The sequence below is a fragment of the Melospiza georgiana genome, chromosome 3 (assembly GCF_028018845.1).
Source record: "Melospiza georgiana isolate bMelGeo1 chromosome 3, bMelGeo1.pri, whole genome shotgun sequence".
NCBI lineage: Eukaryota > Metazoa > Chordata > Aves > Passeriformes > Passerellidae > Melospiza > Melospiza georgiana.
The window spans coordinates 107,193,362-107,210,856 of NC_080432.1; the positions used below are offsets into that span (position 1 = coordinate 107,193,362).

At 37.7% G+C, this 17,495-nt stretch overlaps 1 protein-coding gene across 2 annotated transcripts in view; it reads left to right on the forward strand.

The window, feature by feature from the left end:
* COL12A1 (collagen type XII alpha 1 chain) overlaps positions 1–16,889 on the forward strand; it is a 99,355-nt gene extending 82,466 nt beyond the window's left edge. For both annotated transcript variants that reach the window (XM_058021739.1, XM_058021740.1), the window contains 10 exons: positions 655–708; positions 1,662–1,715; positions 2,582–2,635; positions 3,742–3,813; positions 9,089–9,124; positions 9,232–9,298; positions 10,881–11,069; positions 12,112–12,180; positions 13,220–13,390; positions 14,545–16,889. In XM_058021739.1, coding sequence (XP_057877722.1) covers positions 655–708; positions 1,662–1,715; positions 2,582–2,635; positions 3,742–3,813; positions 9,089–9,124; positions 9,232–9,298; positions 10,881–11,069; positions 12,112–12,180; positions 13,220–13,390; positions 14,545–14,555 — 777 coding nt within the window. In that variant the 3' untranslated portion in view covers positions 14,556–16,889. The remainder of the gene's footprint in view (positions 1–654; positions 709–1,661; positions 1,716–2,581; positions 2,636–3,741; positions 3,814–9,088; positions 9,125–9,231; positions 9,299–10,880; positions 11,070–12,111; positions 12,181–13,219; positions 13,391–14,544) is intronic.
* Positions 16,890–17,495: the final 606 nt, after the last annotated feature.

Consider the following 17,495-nt stretch of genomic DNA (forward strand, 5'->3'; position numbering starts at 1 on the left):
GAAAATTGGGTACCTGCTCCATCTGTAATGGAATTTGGAAAATGGAAAACAAAATGTGCTTTAAGGTAGACATTGGGAACACCTGTTTTGTAAGGACAAATTAGAATGATTTTGTTACTCTATGTAGATTCTTTTAATGATTTTTTTTTTGTTACACACTAATTTAAATTTAATAAATTAAAAAATTTATTAAAGAAGACATAGAGGTATCAAATCGGAAAGGAAAAACATTGCTCTTACATGCGTAATGCAAATAAGCCATTTATTTGTCACATCCACTTGAAAAAGTCTGAAGAATGAAAACACCAACATTTGTGGAACTTCTCATTAGCTAACACAAATTTAGAACACTTTTGAGTCATGTACTTTTGTTTTTCCTATCAATTAAGAATCATGTTCTCAGTCTACGTTTACAAATTTTTTGACTAGTACCAGTCGGTAATGCTGGATTATCATGCAAGCCACTGTAAAAAATGAATATTGTTTTGTCTAGTTTAGCTCATGTGGGTTTGGACTGTGCATTTATACTACAGTGTTGTAGCATATATGGAAGGCAAGCTAGCTGTGAAAGGCAGCAGATTGCTTCTTTATATCCTCCTACACCTTGTGTCCTGGAAGTATGATGCACTCTGTAATCACTTGTGAAAATTATAGGGTCGTCAAGGAATGAAAGGGGATGCTGGCCAGCCTGGACTCCCAGGGCGATCGGTAAGTTCACACTTAGACAGGGTGATGTCATTTTGCACTGTTCCTGAAGAAACCTGGCTGCTGGACAGCTGTCTTTGACATCACTAGGAGTCATGGGCTCTTCTCATACCTCCCTGGGCCACAGTTTTGGAAACACAGTTATCTTACTCTTAGAAATTTGAAATATAGGTAATAATAAACCATTCAAAACAGCAAATGTGAAAAAAACAACTGTGCTTGGTCAAGCCAAATGCCCATCCTGACTGTGAATCCCCATCCCTGTTGTGAATGCACAGTAACAGACCATTCTATTAGGAAGAGTACTCAATTCCCCAGGTAGGTCTCTCATCTTCTGACCACTTGCAGTTGAATGTCCTCCTAAAATAAAGATTGCAGAACTTTGCTGAGCTCCTCTTTAGCAATTACTAATTACTTTCTACTTACTTTTGAAATTCAAATGGCCTTGGGACATTATTTGTATGCTTCCTGAAAGAAGAAGACAATATTTAAGTTCAGTTACTTACAGGTTTCTGTCTTGTAAACGATACAAGGAGGAGAAAAAATTAGGATCTTTTTTAATTGACCAAATTTATAAATAATCTAAGGTCATTGATCTGCACATGTCCTGGCATGATGAATATTCCTGGGTTACTATATTGTCCTTAATTTAGTGATGATAAAAAGACTACATGAGGAGTGCTTAAGTGTTGTTGTGGACTTAGTTTCATATATCAGATAAGGTCAGTCATGGGCCAAGGGCCTTGTATTCTTTATCTGTTTCATTAGTCCTTATAACTCTGAGTAGTATACTTTTAGGGAGTAGTAATGTCCTGTAGGAAGCAATGCCACATGTTAGTGTACAATGAGATTAGACAGAAAGGAGGGAAGAACATATATACTTGAGATATATGGAATGACATAACAGTGATGTTTGTTCTGTCGTGGATACAATTTCTCACTCTTTCTCCCTCCAGGGAACGCCAGGTTTACCTGGTCCACCTGGACCAGTGGGACCTCCAGGAGAAAGGGTAAGGCTTCCTTTGAAACTCTGCTTATCTCAACATCTGGGAGATGCCATATTGGTTAGGAATCTGTCTGTGCCAAACTTATTGTGAAGCTCAGGCTTGCCCCTAAACCTTTGGCTGTCAGGAGCTTCTTTGGATGGAGAACTCTGAAATGTCTTCCTAATGAAGGGCATGTACACAGGTATTTCATTGTGGAGTAGCTGCAATTCCTTTCTTCTAATTGCAGTCAGGTAAATCTCTTTTGGTGTCACAGTGGAATATCACCTTTAAGATGACTGAAGCAATTATTTGCCCTTACAGGCAAAATTCATAGCTGATGTATGCATTTATAGCTGTCCTTTAGTGGGAATTCAAGCTGGAAATGAAAATAGATGGGTGTGTGATTGCCAAAGAGGATACTGTTGGATTGGTGGGTCATGGACCATCAAAACTGACTTCTGCATTACTGAATGTTGCATTACTGAAATGGGAACCTTCAGTAAATTTCTGCACAGCCTTCATTCTTGCAGGGGAAATATCTGAGAGGGAGGGGGCTCTCCAGTTAAGTGTAAACCTCTGATGATCCAGCTGAACTCTGAATGAGAGAACAGCAAAAAGAGAGATTTTGCTCCTCTGAGATAGAATAATGATTCCTTTTCTTAAAAATGTTAAGAAACATTGATTTCATTTTTAGTTAATCAACAGCAGCTGAACATCTAAAGTGTCTGAAGCTCAGTGTTCCATTGCCTTCTCCAGCATGATTTGTGATAGCTATTTTCTAACTTGTACTGTGGATAGGTTTTAAAAGAAATTACAGTAGTAATCATATATATACAATTATATAATTGTAAAGACCACTTTTCTCTAATCTTACTTTTGTTTTTGAATAGGGTTTCACAGGAAAAGATGGTCCCACAGGTCCCAGAGGCCCACCAGGACCAGCGGTAAATATAATTTTGTCTTTGATATACTCTGAATTAAGAGACCTGAGCCAAGAGAGAGCCACATTGACATTTTCAATTTCTGTCAAATATGTAATGGATCCTTTGCTCAATCTCCTAAATGGGTCTGAAAAGCTCTTGGTAGAAGGTGAGCAGAGAGCTGGGCAAAGCATATATTCACAGATGTTCATAACAGTGGTTTTGAAACTGATTTCTGCCAGGCTAAATAAGGGAACCAGTTTATCTGGTACTTTAGCCATGATCTTTAAATGCATAGCTAGGTCTCCTGAAACCAGTTGGCTTATTACTTGTGCACTGGGGAAAACAAACACTGTTAATACAAGTTTTTCTTGACAGGAGCATTTAAGATTGGCTTTTTCTTACAGAGCTGCTTCACTGTGTTTTGTGGGACCATGCTAGAAACGAGGCTGGCTGTTAGAGAAAAGCCTATGGTGGATCATACAGCCCAAGACAGGCAATTTGCTGCTGCCTCATGACACCAGGTCTAACCTATAGCAAGTTGGAAGCTGCATTTCCAAAAGGCAGATGCACACAGAACACATATTTGCATTACATATATAGAGAACAGTCTCTAAGGCAGGGTATTATTTGGGCTGGCCCTACGTCCCCACAACTGTCTTCCTCATGTTCCTTTGTGAATGTGCAGATGAGCTTTTGTCACGTAATCTGATACTGTTATTTTAATTTTTTGTATTTATCCAGTATCACTAGAATGGCTTTTGGTCTGCTTGTTGTGGATTTTAACATGGACCACAGATCTGCTAGGTGAACTTAGAAGGCCCAACTATTTTGTACTGTTTTAGGAATTGGTCATAAAGAATCATACCAAGAAACATATACTCACCCTCTGCATCTTTCAGTGCCACAATGCCTGTTAAACTGTGGTGTTACATAAAAGAACCTATTTCCAAGACAAACAAACTGTTTATTCCATAAAAAATTTTTCAAGTCTGATATGTACCTAACAGAAAACAACCTGATAGGAACTACTTTCAATATTGCTTTGTACTCAATACAATAACATGCTTCTTATTGGGGCTTAGGTAATTGTGTATTTCCACAATCATTGTACTTCTCTTCTGTTGCAGGGTGCTCCCGGAGTTCCAGGAGTTGCTGGCCCAAGTGGAAAACCAGGGAAACCAGGAGATCGTGGGACACCAGTAAGATAATGATACACTTAGAGTATCAAATTTAAAATTACAGTTTGTTGGTGAACATGAGACTTCTGCTGCTTGAAATTGTTGTCTTGCACTTATGATGGTGGTTAATACAGTGGAGCTGACCTAAACCCACAAGTCTTTTTTTAAAAATAATTTTATTTTTACAGTATGCCATTTTGCTGAGTTTAATAGTTGGGGCTGGAAATTGTGGTCTCTGGTTTCCACTAAAAAGATCGTAGGCTATTATGTGCCAAGACATATATTAATTTCTACACTGCATAAGCATGGAAAACTAGGTCAGCAAAATGATTGTAAAGTCTTTACACTAGTGCATGTGTGTGTAGTAAAAGAGTGATAAACTGCTGAAGGTGGATAATCTTTGATAATATTACATAATCACTTCTGTTTTGCAAATGTTTCATTATTTTTACAATGTTATTTCACAGTTATTTAGGAGCGGTTTCTGTGGGTTCTATTCAAACTTTTAAAGTGCTTCCTGAGCAGGGAGAAAGAGCAGGAGGTGCTGCCTCCCAGCAACAGTTTCAGGGGAAATTTGATTTGAGTCATTCGTGGTATCTCAGAGAAATACTTGAGTAAGACATCAAGTGAAATGAGAAGTCATTCATTACTTGTGGATAACGTATAGCAGAATCTAGAATTTTCTATCCTGCCTCAGTGTAGTTGTACATAAAAAAGCTGGATAATTTGAAAGAATGTGTAGTAGGCTGGGAAACTTGATGGCCATGAAGCAGAAACTCCAGGAACACCTGGAAGCTGGGTCATTTTCTCATACACACGTTGAATTCAGTCTGTGTTTGCCAGACTATAAATTCTATTTCTCCTTGGAGTAGAGGACACAGAGTGTCTTAGGAAAGTCTTGAAGCTTTCCTGCCTTTAGATATACATTTTAGTGGGATATTTGTGCTCAGTTACATGTTGAATAGACATGGCTGGAGCACAAAGTGCTGTGCTTTGCTCACAAGGGAGCTTTAAATTGTCAGGTGTATCTGATTTTTCCTTCACCTGGGACTATGGATAGCTGGTAAGTACCCAGTACAGAAGTAAAGATCTTCTGCAGGTAAATAATGTGTTTAGAAGGAAATCTGGATACAAGCCCAATTTAAAGACTTTTGCAAAGCAAGGCAGCCAATTCCTGTCCGGGCACCATGTCTAAATTCTCCTGCACTCTAATTCTTAAGAGTTCCTTTCAATTAAAAATAAATGTTTTCCCCTGCAGTTATTGCACTTTCTTGTAATGGGACACTGTGCATCATATTTACAATTTCTAATGTTTCTAGAACAGATCCCAGCAGGAATTCTGGCTTGTACCTTGTACAGATGTTTTATCAGATTCCTGGTGGACAGAATTTCAAGGCCTTTCTTTGTTTGCAGTATTACAGCTGCCAAAGGTGCAGCCTGACAGCCAAATGCAACTTGCACTGTCATGAATCATAATTCTGCCTGAAGAGAAAGATAATGAGGCTTCACTTTGCCTCTAGTAAATACAAGGAATTTTTTATTTTTCACCAGATCCTGCCAGATTTTCTTCTCCCTGATCAATCTGTATTGCTAGTACTATTAAATGAAAGTGAGGAGAAAGACCCCTGCAAGCCAAGGGTTATATTGCATTCCAGGTAGAAGGTATACAGTTACCTGCAAATTATGAGCAGCCTTGGTGTTCTGAAGTTACTCCCTGTGAATGTGGTCAGCTGGAGCTCCTTCCTGATGTATTCAATACCACTAATGTGCTAAGCTGAGGCAGACCACACTGTAAACATTTCTCTACCTCATTGTGTACTTATACTAGAACAAGTAAATCCTAGAAGTGTTAACTGAATTTTCATGGAAGTAGGAAGTTTGGCTTTCTGTCTGCTTACAAGTGCCTCCAAGAGAAACTTAGTTGTTTTTTCCAGTGTAGCAACAAAATGACAGAAAAAGGAACTGTAAGAACACAAACAAGTTGGTAATTTATTGAGAACTGTATGCAGACTATCCTAGAGGAGACTAAAATATCTGCTGTCTGTCTGGTCAGAAAGTGAGAATTCCATAGTGGTTCATACACATATCATAAAGTAACAACCATCAACAGTAAGAAAGACTCACTAAACTAGAAGAGGATATTTGTTCAAGAAATAATGGATATGTTTTCTGTGAATAAATATAATGGGAAATAAAAGATGCTGGACTATTAGAGAGGAAAAGTTCCAGTTCTTGTTTTATAGGTGCGAGAATGGAAACAGTAACAATGGGTAGACAGACTAATTTGTGTTAAGGTAGAGCTGTCCTGTTTATAAAACAGACCTTCTGACAACAGGGTCTGATTTTGTTGATTTAGACAGTTCCTGAGAAAAAATGCAAGGCATTTAAATTTAATAAGTAAGGTGCTATTGAACTGATGCCTCCAGGACCAGATAAACTGTGAAAAGCTTTCGAGCGTAGCCCAAGTCTGTTGTGAGTTAGATGCAGGTTTTGAGAATTTTGCATTCTCTGCTGCCATGTGTTCCCTGCTCTTGCATCCGTCTATGCAGATGTCCTAGATGAAGTCTCAAAAAGGCACTGCTTTGGGAGCAATGACCTGGTGGCTCTTGAGGGAAGTGAACATTCTTCTGGGAAAAACAATTGAGCACATTATCTTTAAAAGTAAAAATAGCAAAACTTCCTTTGTTTTGTCCTCTTCAGCAGTAGAACTATGCTGCGGCCCCAGCCTTCATCCCACAGCTCAGAAAAAATGCAGCATAAACCAGCTTCTCCTTGCACTGACCCCAAGTGACTCCCTCACTGCAGGACAGCAAAAAAACAGAATGCCAGCAGCAGCTGCTGTTTCTCAAAATGCTGTCAAGCAGTAGGCCAAACTGCACTTTTTTGTCTATTAAAAGAAATTTAAGAGGCATATAACCAAGAGGGAGGAAGATGCAAATAGTAACACAGTAACTGAAGTTGCAATTATTTTTTTGAAAATTTGTTTCTAAAATATCCAGGTGGAAAATGTACTTTATTGTTAACATGGCCAATCAGCCTCCAATCTTCCAATTTTAAAGGTAGCTCCAAATAGGCTCTAGACTTCCAGCCACAAGGCTGAATCAGTGTGTGTTTGCAACATCACAAATTGAGGAATGAGGCTCATTTTATTTCAATGAATTTTAAAATTGACCATACATGGCACTAGCATCTTCCTTGTTGGGGGACCTTGTTGCCTTGTCTTCCCTCACCTCATTCCTCTCCCCTTACCTAGTGAATACACAAAAGATGCACTGTATGATTTGCTTTGGTAGAAGGTCTTACTATGAAAGCCATAGAAAGAATGAGGATAAAACAAGAATGAATTATAAACACATACACAGCAGATAATTTCAAATGAGTACACTTGTAGGAAATAGAAAAATTGGAAAGTTTCAAACAGAAAGAGAAGCATTAGTAGTTTCTTTACCATCTACCCCCCCCCTCCACTAGTCTATTTTTCTGTAATAGACTAGTGCAATTAAAAACCTACAGTTCTGTTCAATGAATATTTCAGGTACATGCAATAGCTTATGAATGAGATATTAATGTCTATTTATTTGGGAATCAAATTAAGGTTTTTTTAGAATTTCAGTACATCATCATTTACCACAATGTTAATTATTGGAGAATGACAGACAGAAATGTCATATTTTCCTGATGGTTTTACTTGTTACCATTTATTTATGGTATGGCATTTTCAAGTCCATAGTCTGTTTCAGCATATGGCTGTAATAAGTTAAAACTAAAAGACAAACATTTCCCCATGGACTTCACAGTGTAAGAAAAATATAGATGAAAAGCAAAGGACAGAAGGGAAAGGATATTCATCAGCTTCATGGGTATATTTTATCCATATTAGCAGCTGCCTCATTGGTGTAGTAATTTATTCCAATGGCACATTTATGCTGTCACCATTCTAAATCTTTCATTTGAGTCTGTACAATTAATTTTGCAAGAACGATCTGTTATTCGTGATGCAAATGTACCGTACGACAACTACTTAACTCAGTGATGGATGAGCTGTCTCATATTTTCTGTGGCGTGTCATGGGGTAGGTGTGTGCAACTCCGCAGCAGAGAAGCTCAGAGACCACACTAAGCTCACACCCTGACATACCCCAAGGGCATTTGTCTGCCCAAGGCCTCGACAGAAGTGTGTGAAACAGTGTCACCACATTCGAGAGGTGTCTGCTGTGACCTCAGTGGAATGATTTGGTGCTCTGTGTTGTTGAAATTAATTGTGGGTACTGTAAGAATGTTATGAGAAACAGCTGCAGCCCACACTTGGCCTTTGCTTTGTTAATGGTGAGAAATAGATTCCTTAAAGAAATACTACACTACAAAAAGCAGTAATACTCAGGATGTGTGTTATTATGCAGAGCAGCAGATGATCAAACTGATCTTTTACCTTTCAAATATGCCTTATGTTCAAGTAACAATTTAGGCGAGAAATCAAAATCCACGTGAACTCATGCAAGCCCTATCATTATCCCCAGTGTTTTTCACACACACACACACACACACACACATGCATAAAAATTAGAATCAGTCCTCCTGGTTTGCCTCTTTCATAGCACTCTTGAAAACTGAAAACACCACAACCACTAAACTATTCAAAGGCAAATGGGAAGTGCTGCTAGACTGACAAATGTAATTAATTATAAAGGAGTTCAAACTAAGACTTCTATGAGACATTTTAAAGACTAGAAATGGTTGAGAATGAAGAGGGAAGCTGTCACTATAAATAGAAGAAGCACTCTCTCCATGTTATGTGTCATCTTGTCATAACTGTATTTTACTTAATATAGAATATTTTTTATATGGATTCAAGAAGACAGCTACCTTTTCTTGACATATGTTATTCTTCCTAAGCAGAAGGTATTTCTGTAATAAATTGTCTTAAAATTAAACAGTCATATATATATGACTCATATAAGACCGTTGATCATTTACACAAATATGATGCTAGAAATTCAACTTTGATATTGACAGTGTGATCCAAGTGTCAGAATACATCCATTTTTGGTCCTAGTTTGAATTTTTCCTTCAGATCATTTTCTTCTGCATCTATTAGTGTGTTTGATGACAGACAAAATATCATCATTTCTCCACTCTTTTCTGGCACCTGTTTTAGCATCTCTGAAATGAGAAGTTCAACGAGAACCAGATATTTCTTCTTGAAGGAGTCAAAACTTTTTCTAGAATTAAACATCTCAAACTTATAGTTGGGGCAAAATAACATAATCAGTTGTTTAATTTTTACTTATTTATTTTAGGGTGCACCTGGAATGAAGGGAGAAAAAGGTGACAGAGTAAGTCTGCTTAAAAGTCAATTCTTCTCATAATTTTAAAATTAAACACTATGTATTTAAAAGTACAAAGTGCTAATGAAACACTTATTTTGGATTTGATTATTTAGGGTGATATTGCTTCCCAGAACATGATGCGAGCAGTTGCAAGACAAGTTTGTGAACAACTGATAAATGGTAAACAATGTTGCTTGCTTTGTATCCATACAAGTAATTAACTACTTTCTTAAAAAATAAGACAATAGTTTAAATTTGAAGTGACAAATATTGGCCAGCAGGAGCACAGCAGGAGCTTGACAATCTGATAGCTGTCCAATGCAAATGATTTGGTGGAAAAAATGTAGCAGCAATTTTTTGCCACATCCGTAGGCTAGCTTGATAATCACAGAATGACAGAATAAACTGAGTTGGGACTAATCTGTTACCTTTGGAAATACACATGCAATTTAAACATTCTGAAGTTTCCTTTGTAATTTTGTTCCAAAATTACTTCATCTTTGCAATAAAATCAGCATATATTTTCTCATTAAACATGCCTTATCTTCAAGAGAAGAAAAAGGATCTTCAGTGAGAAAAAGGATGTTTACTGCAGGTACTTTGCCAGCTGGGAAAGACAGATGAGTGCTGGTTAAACACTGTGCACAGAATCAGTGGTGCTATGCAAATAGAAACAGTATTTATTTGGAAAATGACTTCAAATTTAATTTCAGTCCTCTACTGCCACATAGCGCAGCTCTGCAGCCCTTGAAGTTGCTCTCTACAGAGGCTTTCTCTCTGATCTTGAATCAGTGCTTTTGCTATCAGTAGACCTGCCAAGAAAGACAAAGGCAAACTGGTTTTTAATATTGTATCTATTACAATGTTAAGTGCTGACTGAGGAAAACAGATATCCCTTTTGGATCATTAAGAGTGCTTGTGTACAGGAAGGAGGACAGTATGTCCTTTGAAATGTCTGTGATGGCTCCTTATAAAAACATTTCTAATAGTTAGCCATCACAGAAGAAGTAAAGTATATGTGTGAATGTGTTAGGTTTATGAATAAGGATGTCATGTCCAAGATCTTTTAACATTTCTTAGTGCATCCCTGCCTTATTTTTCTCGTGTTCAGCTGATCTCTTTCTTCAGTGTTATGCTAGGACTGACACATTATACTAATCAGATGTATCTTTCCATTATGCTTCCTTCCTGCATGGCTTCAAAATTGTGTTGCTTTTGTTCACAAACCCCTTTTTTGGAAATGAAATTTGACCATATTCAGAAGGAATATAAGTGCAAGCCTATGCATCCTGCAGGCTTAAGAAACTTACTTCATGGATTGTGCTGCTAACTCTACACATGAATAATTTATATTGCTTGTGGTAGCTGCAGAGGTCTGAAAGTACAGAGAAATGTGATACTACAGCTTTAGAAGTGGAGCAAATCCTTTCTGTTCTTCAGAATAAAAACAACCTCTAAATAGAACTCCTAGGGCAAGAGTATTGTAAAAAATTGCCTCTTTCTTGATTTTAATAGTTCTGTGATAATTGTTTTAATGCCATTGGCTTCCATAAGCTCCCTTACCTTTCTTCCCTGACCCTCTCCCTCCTCCATTTATGTTCAGCTTTCTTGTCGGACATTCATCTTAAGGCTTTCTAATTAATCTGTACTAATTTATTGAATAGAAACAAGAATAGGATTTAATTAAGAGAGATAATATTTTATTCCTTCCCACTCTGATAAAAGATTTTCACTCATTTCACATTTATATTTTCTTTTGAAGGTCAAATGAGCCGGTTCAATCAAATGCTGAATCAAATCCCCAATGATTACTATTCAAACCGAAACCAGCCAGGGCCACCAGGCCCACCTGGTCCCCCAGGAGCTGCTGGGACAAGAGGAGAACCTGGACCTGGAGGAAGACCAGGATTCCCAGGACCTCCTGGGGTTCAAGGACCACCTGGTGAAAGAGGTGAATAAATTCCAAGGCAGCTGTGCTGTGGACATTGTGCAGAGGTTGCCAGAGGAGCAGTCTGCTCCTTTTACCATGTCAGACTAGGAAGCTCTGCTAGGACAGTTGGATGGCCTGAGGAACACTGGGGTACTGAAGGACAAGGTTAACTAGATCAGTGCTTTCCTGTCTCTCTCTTGCTCAGGTTTCATGAAATACAAATTGGTATAACATTTTGGCTGCTGTCTGAGACTTCCACATAAAATTTCAGGAGAGCAAATGTTCTCAGATCTGTTTTGGCACTACAGAGCTACATCTTGAAAGGCTGTTTGGAGTAAGACAACTCTTTGCAAAGTAGAACACTGATTAACAGAGAAAATGAGTTATTAACAAATATAAATGCAGGACTTTAAAGAATTAGATCAACACCCTTAGCTCTTTACAATATTCTGAGGGAGGGAAGCAACTGAACTGAAAGTAAACATATGGGTAAACCTACTTTACATCTATCTTGGATCACTGCAATCACATGGGGTGTCTGTAGTCTACTCTTTTGTGGCCTTTGCTTATTTCCACTACTCTGCTATAGCACAGACTCCGTGCTATGTTTTCTAGGATATATTTTATACACTCTTTTAAAAAGGCTAGGAATAAATCAAGGAATTCGGAAGAATTTCTTAAACGTTTTTGATTATAACTGTTCCTAAGAGAGTGTAAACCATCCTTTATAGCAGAAGTATGCAAGACTGAAAAGATCTTTCTGATTCTAGTTTAAAATAAGAAGATTCTGTGGTGCTTCAGTATCTCAAAACTTTTCTATGTTTGAGAGAGTTTATTCATGCCATGTTACATCTACATCCTATTTTATTCTTGGGTTACTATATTTATATCCAAATTATTTTTCCAAATTTACATTTGAACATCTGCAGAACATCCATTTTAACCACTCTTGTTGTATTAAATCATGGAAAGTAAATATTAATGCCAGTGAGAGTGTGTGAAGAAATATCTGTTGATATGGTTTCCTTTCTTTGATTTTCATTGCCTTTGTGTTATTCTGTAGGAATCCCTGGAGAGAAAGGTGAAAGAGGGACTGGATCCCAAGGACCACGAGGTTTGCCAGGACCACCTGGTAAATTTTTTTTGTTTTATCAGATTACAGAAAAGTAGGAGAAAAGCAAATATTTCTTCATAGAGACCTAGACTTGATATAGTGAATGAACACCCTTTGCCCACTTCGAGTTTTTGACATATATTAGCGTTTACTGTAATGAATTTGTAGGAAATCACCACAAAAATAGCAATTTAGAAAGATTTTTGGACATGGCTAATAGGTGTTTATCTTCATCTTTTAATTTAGTCATCTGGCATGCTTGTTTATGCGAAAATGTGTTTCATGAAAATACATTGTCCAAATATTTGACAGATATTTTTCATAAGTCTTATCAGACGATTCTTTTGTAGTATGTAGGTTTTTTTCTTTTACTTGCTGGACTACAAAATACTCCCAAATGCAGAGTTACTGGACAATAGAGACATATTATTTGATTATTAGTTTTGGTTTTCATGTTATGGAATTTTGTTTATGCCTTAGCATAAATCAGCTGCATCATTTGTTTCTGCTTGTAGTTTACTAGGCTAAAATGGCTTTTCGTTACAGGAATCATAATAGGCTTGCAGCAAATTGTAGCCCCAGTTATTTGAAGCTTTACTTTTCTGCTAACCATAATAAGATTTCTTCCAAAAACAACATTACCTCATCTATCCTGGGGCTACTGGGCAGTATAATTGATGTACTCCTATATTTTAATAGAAATCCAGTGTGCTTGTCTAATCTAGTAGTTTCCCTTGAGATGATCATATCTTACACAAAGGGGAAATTAACCAGAGAATACGTTGACATTTCTTACTTGGCTCAAACCTTACTAAATTAGCTTCTAAGAATAAATACTTAAATAAGCCACACACAGGGAGGCAACTCATGATGAGTCACATTTCTAGATTTCTTTTGTATTTCTTTCTGTTGACCCCCATACTGCAACAGAGTGCGAGTGCTTTCTCACTGAAGACAGCCTGGGCTGTGTAGTCTAAACAGAAGTATTGTTAGCTATTTTATCAAGATGTCTCAAAAAAAAAAAAACAACCTCCCAACCTCTCAATTCTAAAATTAGGTCCACAAGGAGAATCTAGAACTGGTCCACCAGGCTCCACAGGATCACGAGGACCACCAGGGCCCCCAGGCCGTCCTGGAAACGCGGGCATTCGGGGTCCCCCAGGGCCACCAGGATATTGTGATTCATCCCAGTGTGCTAGCATCCCTTACAATGGCCAAGGATTCCCAGGTAGGTTATGAACAACTTAACCTTAACCTTGCCCTAAATAGCCTTCACAGGTGTGGCTGTTCATATTGAGCTGCTTTACATGAGACAGTCTGCTAATCTGAACATGATGAGTCAGGAGGAGATGGGTCAGTGAGCAGGCCTGCCTCATTGTAATGTTCCAGTATATGAGCAGCCATTTACACTTTGCTCTAGGATTGCTTGATGTTATGCATGATTTGTCCTAAATAGGAAGTACTGAGTAAATATTGTAGTCTTGGTTTTTTTTATTTTATTTAATTTAGATGGTTACTAGCTGGTGGTGTTGCTCATAGGATTTAAGTGACCGATTTCTTCTCTTCTTTTTTCCCCCTCTATCACCACCCCTTCCAATCGTCTTCAGAACAAGGTTGAATTCTCCATGTTTCTCTTGAAAAATAAAAGGAATGCTGTGGTTGGCAGTTTCCATGTGTCTCTTTTTGAGCCATGTCAGGATTTATAGAAAATCGATACCTGAAATAAAAAATTTCCACAAAGGAAATCCATTTGCTAATAACAGTGCAGACAACTGAAAAGCACCACTGTCCTATAATATCTACCAAGTTAAATGCCATGGAGTCTCTGATTAGCCCTGAGTCATATAAGCTTTCCACTTTGTGACTTTGCTCAAAGCAGTAGGCTGCTTCTGGAACCAAAATGAGGGGTCACAGTGACCACCAATTTTTGACTGGAAAGATTCTAATATATTTTAACATGGGGATCCTGCAGGACCACAGTATTGTTAACAAATTAATATGTATGCCTTGCCAGATCTCAAAATTAGTGTATGTGATACTACTATTGGATGTGGTTTGCTGTTAGTGTAATTGTGCATGTATCCATGAAAAGAAGAAGAAAAGAAAATATATATATATATATATGTACACACTTGCAGACTCAGTGATACTGGTTAAAGAGCCAGGTCGTTGTGCAGATCTCACAAAAAAATTCTTATTTAAGTGAAAAATAAAGAAAATTGTGCGTGTGATTTAGCAGTGTTCTTTCTAGCAAGCAGCTTTGTATACATATATAAATATATGCCTAAGACTTAACTGTTATGTATTTAGTTGGATGAAAGTATGTTTTTGCACATCAGATGGACTTTTTAAAAGACTAACATCATCTTTGACCTGTTTCAGGTTTCGGCTAACACATTTTCTAAGTCGCCAGTGCTGCTTACAGTTTGAATACATGAAAATCCTGTTTCTGAGATGTTTGCGCACGTGCTTATTAGAAAATGAGTCCGTATGGATATTTCACCACGGATATGGTTCTTGAACCATGTTGACCTCATAGAACGGGGAGATACTTTTACTAACACAACTCATGAATGAGATAAAGGACAGTTACATCAATTCATTAAGCCCATTGCATTTCAATAATAAAATAGACAGTCTTTCTTTTTTAAAAAAGACCTAGACCACCAAAAACCTCAGTGGCGAAGGAGGCTTGTAAAACTACTAACCAGCGAAGGTAATGCCATTAGAAGAGAGACAGATTTAACCTGGAAAATGAGAAATAACTTATGTAAATAGTAAACTAATTGTGGCTTGTAGATGATTTGTATGGGACTGTATCCACTAAAATCTGTTAACAACTCTATGTGATACTTTTGCATAAAAGCCTGCTGCTGCTTGCTGTATGCCAGAATAACATCTTTGACAACTTATGAAACCTACCTGTCTGTTGCTTGTTACCAACATGTCTGAATTGGGGCATATACCTTTTTTTATGTGTAATCTTGTTGGATCTGTAACTGCAGTTATAAATACCAAAGTTTTATAATAATTTTTCTTCTGTTTTGCTGTAGTTTTTGGTGTTCCTGAAGCACCAGCTGTAACTCGGTTTGTTACGAGGAACAGCACGACAAAATGACATGTACTGTATATTGCCGCTGGTGATAGTTATGTCTACACTTACTTTCCCATTCTCACAGAAAATTAGCATACACCAAACCCATCTCTTCACTTTACCTGCTCCATATCTTCTATTAATTATGCAGTTTAAAATAAAGCCCAATGCTTAGATTTACTGAAGTAGCTGTAAAATAGTAATTTTATTTGATTTTCTTGGTTTTGTTTGGTTTTTTTAAATAGCTTTACCATGATTTGTCCCTTGCCTAATTTATGACTCTTTCTGCACTGTTTTGTGTATTATAAATACAAAGCCTTTCAAGATGAATTTAAAGCATTTTATTATTTTACTGCCAAAAAAGCATTCATAAGCAAAACTGAGAAATACCCCCAGTGAACTAATTATTTATATATTTATTATATGAAAATAAGGTTGAACTAACATTATGTAGCCAGACTAACGTTCATTGCATATGTGGATTCAAAGACATGCGATAACTATTATGTTCAATCGGACAACTATTTTCAACCAGAACCATACGTGCCTGAAAGTGGACCCTATCAGCCTGAAGGTGAACCCTTTATAGTACCTATGGAGTCAGAAAGGAGAGAGGACGAGTATGAGGACTATGGAGTTGAAATGCATTCACCAGAGTACCCTGAGCACATGCGCTGGAAAAGATCACTGTCAAGAAATGCAAAAACAAAACCGTAAAAGATCTGTGTATCTTGATTTGGGTTTTTTTGGTTGGTGGGTTTTTTTTTGTTTGTTCTTTTGCTGTGCTTGCATTTGCAGATACACACAGGGAGAGTGCATCATTCCTTTTGCAATATGGCTTTCTGGCCTTTTCATATCGGACGCACTCCTGTTTTGTATCTCGCTTATGTGGGGATAGCAATGTGTGTACCCAAACACTTCATGTTGCTCTGGAAATGCTTGTAAAATACTGTTGCTTATAGTGGTTGCATACAGATTAAGGTGTGCATTCAGTTATCCCAGTGCTGCCTTTTCATTAAAATAATGTAAAAATAAACACATTAAAAAAAAAGAAAACCAAAAAACCAAAACAAAAATAACCACAGAGCTGTTGCAAATTTTCTAAGGACTGTCTGCTTTAGCTCTACATTTTTCTTCTTTTTCCAATGCATGTTTTCAGTTCAGTCAGATCACAGGTCTGCAATATCTAGTTAAAAAGAACCAAAATTTTCCCTCTCCTTCCCATATCATTGTAATTTTCTTCTATTCTGAATTACAATCTGTGGAGCATATACTGCTCTTATACATCTCCTCTAAACATCACAAACATTAAGTAGCTGAAATCATTCTATCAACTGGATACAGTTTAATAATGCCTGAAATCTCCTTGTTTGTAGACACAGTTACATTTATGCCAAATTGCAGTCAATCCTGCAGAGATGGAATTGCATGTTTATGTTGTATATTTAGTATGGATTTTTTTTTCAGAATACAATGTTTCTTAGTTACCAAAAGCAGTTGGAAATTGTTTGCAAGACTATGGATATAGAATTGCTGCTTTTATATTTTAACTGCAAATTGTGAATTTCACTGCCTTATATTATTTATTTCTGAAATGAAAGAGGCATTTTTCAATAAAACTACTGAAAATGTATGTGTCTATTCATTTTTGAAAGGCATTTTGGGACTGACATATTTGTATTGTCTTAGTGTCCTTTACTCAATAATCTGGAAATGCCAGATATCAAAAATCAGTTAGAATGAGAATAGTTTAATAGGTATTTGGGCTGTGGTGGCTTGGCTAGAAGTGGGGGGATGAAAGCAGGAGATGCCTCCTCTGTCTGAGGTATGAATAACTTTTAGGAAATTCAGTCTGCAAGGCTTTTGGTGAGGAAAATGAGATCAAATGTGAGGATTAATTGCTGTCTTTTGGGGGATTTCTGGAGGATGGCTGCTGCAGGGAGAGAGACTTTCCACCTGAGGAGCTGCTCGAAGCGCAGAGAGTGCCTGGAGCTGCCCAGGCTGTGAGTGCTGGTGTGCTGTGAGCGCTGCGGCAGCACTGACATGAGCAGACAGCTCGCCTGAGGAAGCGGGGTGAGAATCTGCCGAGTTCCATCCTTCTGGGACGGCAGGAGAGGGCTCCTCCCTCCCGGGGAGCTCATCTGTGTTCACACAAGCTCTGACCACAGCGGTGGAGCTTTACCTGCAGAGGGTCATAAGAGTGATTTGGGAGAGAACAGCAGTGGGCCTGGAGTTAGTA